Genomic DNA, 8,850 nt, shown 5'->3' with positions numbered 1-8,850 from the left:
TGCAAAGCAGAAGCCTTCGGAGCTCACTCGCTGCTTCTCTAATCTGTATGGATCTAAAAGTGTCACATTCAAGACTTTTGCATCTCCAGCTTTTGAATTGAAGATTTCCCTTTCCACTTTAAGTAGCTGCTAGGAAACTGAAAACTTTTGGACCTACCTCTCTCTTACTGGCCTTGGATACTTTTTTTCTTTTTTCTCTCTCTTTTTTTTTTTTTTTTTTTTTTTTTTTTTTTTTTTTTTTTTTTTTTTAAGTCTCTGTGGAATTGGTCTCGCAAGCGATCGGGATTGTTTTTAATATGTCAAAATGGGTCTGCTGACGCCACTCCTGCTCTTCGGATTTGCGTTTTTACAAGTCTATGGTAAGTTCGCTTATTTTAGATATGTCATTTCTGTGCAGAAATCCCCTTCATCTGAATTTGATTTGGGACAGCACATGGATGGCATTATAAGCTTTAACATTACAGAGCCCTAAGTTTGTTTCTGGTATAAAAATGGTATTTGGGGAGGGAGGGATCGGAAGAGGGAGAATATATGTTTCCAATAAGCAGCCCTTCCCGTCTCCTAACTTAATGGAAAAGCAGCTTATGAATGGAATAATGTCAGCTTGAGGTGGCGAGCAAAGAGTAAAAAACTACCGTGATAAATCTTTTATTTGGGGGTGGGGAGCGGGAAAGGAAAAGCAGAGCGCTGTTGTAGCTGCTATTACTTTGCCGCCTTCTATTGTTAAACTTTCCACGGGTAGAGCCAGCTGATGAAATAAATAGGTTAGCCCTGCCTGGGCTCCAGGTGAGGCGGACTGGCGGATTTCCAGAGTCCCTCACCGCCTCGTTCGGCGCTGGCGAGCGGCGGGAAGGGAGGGAAGGGAGGGAGGCGGGCAGGGAGCGCAGGGCGGCGGCGCGGCCCCGACCACCCCGCTCCGCCTCCGCCCCTCGCCGCCGAGCCGGGCAGGTGGAGCCCCCCGCAGCTCCATCCTCATGCCGAGCTCACCGGAGGGAGGGTTTGCGTGAAGCTTAGCGACGTCTGGGAAAAGGGTGGGTTTCCTTTTGAACACCGGCCCCTCCCCCTTGGGTGTGCTCTGCAACGTTTCTTGCGGTTTCGAGTTTAAGTACTGGATGGGGAGCTGTAAATTGCCATCTCGGGGAAGTACGGTTTAGCAGGGCGAGAACTTCAGTGCAAGGGCAAATTGCCTTTCAGAGTAAGGGTGGGCGCTGTGCTGCTGCGCAGGCCGTGGATGCACTAGAGCAGCTCAAGCACACGACTGGGAGCGAGCATCCCGCTCTACAGAGGGTGTGCTGGCTGGCCCCCAGTGCTCCACAGCCCGGCTAGCATTGGGTATTAGCAGCGCTAAATAGCCCTTTACGTTTGAGGTGAATGCATTGTCTGGGACCCTGGATGCTTCTGCCTGTCGGTCAGAGCAAACTTTGTTCCAAGAAGCTGTTCACAACATTTACTACATCAGTCCCGAGGCGAGGGCTCGGGGTTTATTGTTTGCAGCCACAGAATGCTTTGGGTGTTTCTCCACCACCCCCTAGCAAGAAAGGAGGCAGAACATATTCAAGTGCAGTTTTACCTTGGGTGCATGATAGGCTCTGCAGTTAAATCTTAGGTTTTGTCAGTCGATAAGAAAATTTCTACATAATGTATGCACATGCTAAACTAAACAGGAGAAGTTTTAATTGTGAAAGGATTTAATAGAACATTTATGTCTGTCAATGCAATCATAGTTCTGCAGGGATTTTGTTTTATTTTTTGCTCTATTTTTCTTGCTGTAACAAAAGATCCTTAACTTTAAGGTCTTCTGATCAGGTCACTGATATTGCAAGTATCTTTGTGTACAAACTGCAAACATCAGGTTATGGAAATGTAATTATTAGTAAGTGTTTAAAATTGTATGTAGCTAGAAGGAATACAATTAAAGTGCTCAGTGGAAGTGACAGAGTGAATCAGAAGAGCTTGGTGTTACAGAATGTAATTAAAGTACCAGTCTGTTTGGAGATATATGAAACAAATGCAATTAACCAGCTTGCTGGAACGACAGGAGCAGGACTTAATTTGTTCAAGTTTTGTCATGGGGAACACATGTAGAATGTTTGTTCTGGTTTAGCCTTGTGCGGGTGGGGCGGTGCAGGTGAAGCACACAGCTAATTTAGAGCCAGACCATTAGGAAAAAATGGCCAAGCAGCTCCTGGAATATATGTGATACTCCCCTTTTGTGGGAAGATATTGCAGAGACTGTCAAGTTTGCCTGCATTAACAACTCTCTGAAATAAATAAATAAAGAGCTTTGTGGATAGCACATCATGACCAAGTAGATATAAGCTGTTATTGTCGAAATGACTAACAAGTAGCTTTGAAGAAATACTGGCAGGCAAGCTTGGCACACAGTGCTTTTGTCTCTTTAGAAGCCTAGTAATTACAATCACATCTTAGGCTGACATATACCACTAGTTGCTTTGAAAAGAACTCTTATCAACATCAGCACCATTTGCAATGCTTTAGTTTAAGAATAAAAGACAAAACCCAACAGACTTCTTCTTCATAGGTCCTTGGTTTTCTATGTTTGAAAGTTACCTCTTAGTGCATTTCTGGGTTTGAGGGGGTTTTGTTGTTAGGCTTGGCTGGGTGTTTTTGTTTTTATTCTTGGCAAGAGGTCCAGACATGGACACTGTAGCATTTGAGTCATGTTAACCATTCTTTTCCCTCTGAATTTCGTTTTATTTAGTAGTTGAAAAGCGGAATAGATCAAAATGATAATATTTTTCTTCTAAAGTTATTTTTGCTGTCCATGGTTTTAGAACACCTGAAAATTACACAGCTCAGTGAAAGTGACAGAAAACATTTTAGGGGTTTTATTACTGTGCTTTTGATTTTCTTGAACCCTGCCCACGTTCTTGCACTCTGATGAGTGAATAACTTCCATTATCTTTTTCTTTAGCTATCAGTCTTGGTTATTGTTCTTGACACAAAGCAAACAAAGAAAAAAATCAAACACAAAAAATCCCAAATACCAAAACACACACAGAACTGCCCCAAACAAACAACAGAACACCTCACTAGACAGAGTCTGCACCATAGAGTAAGCCACCAGCTACTGGAGTTAAATGAGCTGATTTCATGTGGATTTTCAATAGTGTTCAATTGATTGTTCTTTCATTGTTCTGTGTTTTGTTGTCCTTTTTCCAATAATTAATAAAGTTTAAAAGAACAAATACTAAAAGGTAACAACTGATATGAACACAGGTATTGGTGAACCAGACCCTGGCCTGGAAGGACTCATAAGTACTTTCAATGAAAATGACAACCTTTTATGTCAGAGCTGGCTTTTAGTCCCTTGAAAAGTGCTAGTGTGATGCTCTTGAATGGGAGGTGTTAAAGAAATATGAGACTAATTCTGAAAAAACAGCCTTTTATCAACATATTAATATATTACAAAAGCATTTCTTAATGGAAAGTGTGCATCTGAAATGGTGTGGTGTCGGAAACATTCTGTATTTCTTTTCCTTTTTATTTTTTAAAAATTAATTTTATTTCTTCATGCCAGTGAGCTACACATCTGTGGCTTTGTGCAGGTCCCTGTTGCCTGTTGGAGAACATGGCTTACATATAAAACTGGAGTATATTGTTCCAGTGAATATTTGAGCTGACAGGGTCTTGATCTCTCATGTGAGTTTTGCTGTTGATGGATAACCTTTGCTTCTGTGGAATGTGTGCATTTTAATGCCGTAAGAGTAAAATTCTGGAGAGTTTGCAGTTTTTTTTCTGATACCATGTTCTTCCATAGGACCCAATTCTGCAGAGCATTTAAGTGCTTCCATCTTTTAGCCACAGTCTTGCTGAAGTTAATAAGAATTTAAACACATGTTTCAAGTTAATCATAGGCTTTAAAACTTTGCTGAGTAAGGATGAATTTATGCCTATGATGACAAGTTTTGCTGAATTAGTCTTAAGATTTTCCTTTCTTTACTTCCTGTCTTGTAAGTCACCATTGCAACAATGTGGTTTTATGTGCAGAAGATAAGCGATGAGGGAACCCTGTCATTGTACTTCCAGAGATGTATTTGCTTGAAAAGTAAATGATAATCCAGGTTCTTTGGTTTGTGTCTTTGCTAATTTGGAGCTCTGCAAAAGGTCTAATACTCCACAAATGTTCCTGAAAAGTTGAAATTAAGGGGTTTTAAACCTTTATCTGAGTTGCACTGACTTCAATAATCCTTCTATTAGCAATTCTCTGTAATGATGAGAATGATATTGCTCAGGGAAATTGAGTTTTAGCAGTGCAGGCTAAAGATATGCAACCTTAAAAGTACACAAAAGAATTAAAGTACATTTTTAAGGATGCATAAAAAGTATCAAGGAGATGTGCCAAAAAGTGTGAGGAGAGAAAAAGGAGGCTTTGGCTGGTCCGTCCAGTCAAATCCATTTGCAGGAGTCTCTTCCATAGCAATGCTATGTGGGCTCATAGCCCTGAATTCGAGATGTGCTCTGTCCACTGCTGAACCATTTAGTGGAAATTACTAAAGAGTATGCAATGCCTTTTTAGCCATTTTTTACCCTTGAATTGCTATTCAAATATTGATCTGGGCTAAATAGATTGCTAACAGGTTCTGTGCATTCTGTTTCAGCCACCTCAGAGGATGCTGCTGTCAGGTTTTATCTGTTATCTCAGCTGGCATGGCTGAGCATGCTCTTCGCGTGGCTGCCATCTGGCTCACACTTCTCACACCAACCTTGGGGAGGATACTTAGTGATCATATTGATGCTGTTTCTTGCCAAGAGACTCCCTCACTGGTGTGCTTTTCTACCTTTCTATAGAAATCTCTTTATTTCGCAAGAAGGTGGCAGAATACAGCAAGTACTTGCTCTTGCCAAATAAATACATAAATAAATGTGTTCGCTTTTTGGTTTCTTACACATAACTGAATTTTTCAAGTTCCCTTTTATTGTTGCCTGAGGATTCTTGTAGTTATGTTTTGACAGTACACATGCCATGTATGTTCAAAACAATTTGTTTTGGTACGTAGACGGGTACAGGATCTGATCCTAAATCACTACTTCAGAAAGAATGTTGAGGATACCTTTTATGCAGGATAGTCATGTGAAATGTTAGTTATGAGATCTTTGAATGCAAAATATTTGTATAAAAATAGAGATTTGCAGATGTGTATTTTAGTGTCATCATCTTTACTCTCACAACTGACTTCTGTTATAAATTGTGGACAGCAATTGAACAGTTGAAGTTATAAGTTCAGAAATAAGATCGAGTATAGTGTTGTCCTTACCTCAAACCTTTTCCTTTACAAAATAACTGCTAATCACCCGTGGTTAATAACTTTTGTTGTATAGTGGATAATTAAATAAGGCCCATTAATTTAGGTCCTGATTCTGCACCACTGAAATCTGTATGAACTTTGCTGTTCAGTTCACAGAGCACTGAGAAAGCAGACAATGTTATCTTAGCTTACTGTCATTGTAATCTTGCCACAAGATGAAGTTGGCTTCTTGTTGCATGCAACTCTACAACTACAAAAATACTAGAGGGTACAAGTGTGTATTGATGCCTCAGTTCTGCTCACTCTTTTCTATGGTGCTCTCTTTACTAGAGGAGAGTTGCCCTTTGTAGCAAAAAAGCTAATTCTTGTGCTATGTTGTGTAAGTACACAGTTTGTGGTAATTGGGAGTGGGGCTGCTGTCCAGCCTCATCCCCAGCGGGCTGCAGCTGTGAGAAGCAGGTGAGCACCATTGAAAGCAATGAGCCATGCAGCGCCCAGGTGCACTGACCAAAGGGAACAGAGGGCACACAGGTGCAATGCATGAACATGAGGGGTATAAAAGGTTGGGCTAAAGAACAAGAGGTGCAAATATCTGCACCCTTCTGAAGTGATATGGTTCTGTATGGGCTGGCTCCCATTCTGAAGCCTTCTGATGTGGTATGGTGTTCCTCTGTATGGGTTGGAGTGTTCTGAAATTGTATGATGATACTCTGTGTATTGTGGCCATCTCAACTGCAGCATGTGCTGTGACAATGTTGTGTATGTAAGGATATGCATTCTTAATGCTTTATCAAGCCAAAAGTTCATGAAGTAAAAAAAAATAATTTTTAATTCTATCTCTGCAGCTTATTTTGGCATTGCTGCCATGGAAGAGATTGAAGAAGTTTTCTTAATTTTATTAAAATGATAGCCCTTGTTAATTAGTACATGAGCAGTGGGCAAACTAGCTAGTAGTACCCATGTAAGAACTTGCTGACACTTATATTGAGCTGCTGTTCTCTGATGGCCAAGGCATACTGAGAATAATTTCTGGGTTCTGGGCAAATATGAAGTGAGGATATTCATCTGAATGTTGTTCTGGCTGAAGTATCTTGTGCATGTGCATTGAACTTCAAGCTCTTTACCACTCTCCCCCAGGCATTTTTTTTCCTGAGCATTTTTTTTTTTCTGTAAACTAACTAAATAGTAGTTATTATCTGCAGATCCCTGAGTTAATACATCTGTTTAACTTGGTTATGAGAGAGCTTTCTGCTTATGTACTAGATAGGTTGGCAAACATTTCTTGTTGCTTGTTTGCATTGCTGTTTCTACCAGGAACTGTTGTGTCTCTGGCTTGCTGATAACTGAAGGTCACCCTTATCTAGTGATTCCAGTGTGTATTTTGTAACCCATCGAGATAGATTGTGTGCATGTGAGTGCTATTGCAGACTTTGAGTCCTGTTCTTTGTTCTGGTTGTGGGGATACTCCTTCAGATCTACCTTCCTGAGTGATGACTGGAAGAGTGCAAAATGTCTTCAGGTTCATTTCTTATCATTTTCACTTGCTCAATGCACAAGCACAAGGCACTATTCCAAACTTGGTTTGGAACATCCTTAGTGATATGTGGTATTTGCTTGCAGAATTACTCTTGTCAATGAGTCTTCATTGTACCACTTCAGTTCCAGCAGAATTCTTCAGTCTGATGACTGTGAAGGACCTGCCATTGTGCTGCTTTATATTTTGGTATATCCTGCTTTTACTTTCTTTTGTCACTTTTCCTTGCATTAATTCTGAGAACAGTTTATTTGGTCTGATATATGGAAATGATACTGGTAGAATGAGTGGGGATGCCAGGAGCTAAGTATGGTCTCACTCATTAGAGACTACCTAGATGGTTGTGCCGCCCTGTCTGTTGCAGCATATGTTCTTTTTGTTTGTATTTAGGCATTGCCTTTATAGCTTCAGTACAGTGTGCCAAGGAGGGAAGAGCATCTCTGTGATGTGCCTGTCATAAATGCAGATTGGACAAATAAGCAAGAAATTAATGGCCAGCAGCAAGTTGTAAAACACAGATTTATAATTCACTCATATTAATCACTTGACATTGATTACAAGAGGAAACTGAGTGGAAAAAAATTAACCTTTTGAAACCAAAATGTTAGGTAACTGACATCAGTTAACTTGTTTCTCCTTTACTATGGATGGAGGGACAGTTCATGCCAGGGTACCAGAGGTACTTTTTTACTGCTGTGAAAATGTCGAGTTAAAAAGCAGTTGTGAAAAGTATACAGTGCTGGAGGAGCTCTATAATCAGGGATTCTCAGGCTGTCACTCTGTGCAGTTTTCAAGGTCCATATGTCCTGTAGCCCAGATGACTTCATCCTGGCCATTCCATTTGCTAGTTTTAACAATTCATCTTATCCTGAAGAGAATTCTGCAACTAAACAATGGACAATAGTTGATTTCAATATTGAGAAAAGTTCAAATGGCATTGCCAAGCTGTTGGACCAAACTAGTTGGAAAAGTGTGTTTTCTTCACCTGGGCTGCCTTTCCCTATAGAACTTGATCTCTTTGGGACTCTCACTCCATAGTAGAAGCCCGCAGGTTAAGAATCTGTGGGTGCATCCTCCTTCTCACTTTCCAGAGTATATTATGTCACCTTTGAGATCTGGAGCTGCTTATTGTTCCTGCGTGTACAGGAGCACTGCCCCATTCTGACAGTTTTCTGGAGAGAGAAATTGCACTGTAAGCTGGAAGAAAGAGTGGAATAGTAGCCTGATTTCAGGCTTGATGGAGAGAGATACCCAACAGAGGAGCTGGGTTAGATGGTGTAGGGAATAAACAGGGGAGCAAAGCACCTCTGTCATGCTTGCCAGGGGAGTGCTGGTCCTTGAACACTTCGGGGTTGTTTCATACTCAGTATGTTCAGGCTTTTATCATTGCTATGTTGTTTGTACATCACTTATCCATGACGTGAATAAGCTTTTCTGTTAAATTGTTTTAGTCCAGGTTTGTTTGGAGTGGCTTAAAGAAAGTGCTTATTTGTAGTTTGATGCAGTGAACAAGATCTGAGCTGGCTTTAATGTGATGGACTACAGAAGTGCTGTGATAAATTGGCTGGAGCTTTTTGTATATGTGTTTTTATGATATGTAAGAAGAATTCAGTGGACTGACTAAAATGGTTGGTTTATGTTAAGGCAACAGCTATTAAACAAAGGACTTCCAGTGGGGAAAAAATAACTATCAGAAGTACTGCAGGCTGCATTTTATTCTTGATCTCTGCATCTGTTCTGTTACCAAACTGGATTTTAAATTATAATGCTTTGGTTTTAAGCTAGTCAGTGTGACTTGGCTATTCAGATGAATATCTGAGTTACAAAATTCTGTGTTTGTATTTTTTCTTTTGCTGGAACTTGTTTTATCATGTTAAACTGTACAGTGTGGTCTTTACCAAATGAGATCAGACAATGTGTTCTGTAACATGTGTTATCTATGGGGTAAAATCTCAGCATTTAGAATAGGAGGATCCTATGATAAAATTGCCCTTTAGTGCTGTTGTGTTTAAATCCCTAAGAATAGTTTTCTCTGTATTTAGATGT

General features: G+C 40.4%; 1 protein-coding gene across 5 annotated transcripts in view; it reads left to right on the top strand.

The window, feature by feature from the left end:
* The window catches only part of ROBO2 (roundabout guidance receptor 2), an 865,191-nt gene that overhangs the window by 426,071 nt on the left and 430,270 nt on the right, over positions 1-8,850 (top strand). Inside the window, exon 1 of one of the 5 annotated variants that reach the window (XM_038136134.1) lies at positions 206-359. The exons of the other annotated variants lie outside the window; for them this stretch is intronic. Within the exon in view, the coding sequence (XP_037992062.1) occupies positions 305-359 (55 nt within the window). The 5' untranslated portion in view covers positions 206-304. Of the gene's footprint in view, positions 1-205; positions 360-8,850 lie in introns of those variants that run through there. 5 annotated transcript variants of the gene reach the window in all.

This window comes from Motacilla alba, chromosome 1 (assembly GCF_015832195.1).
Source record: "Motacilla alba alba isolate MOTALB_02 chromosome 1, Motacilla_alba_V1.0_pri, whole genome shotgun sequence".
Taxonomy (NCBI): Eukaryota; Metazoa; Chordata; class Aves; order Passeriformes; family Motacillidae; genus Motacilla; species Motacilla alba.
Note: the sequence above shows the minus strand (reverse complement) of the source record. Positions and strands in the feature narration are given on the sequence as shown.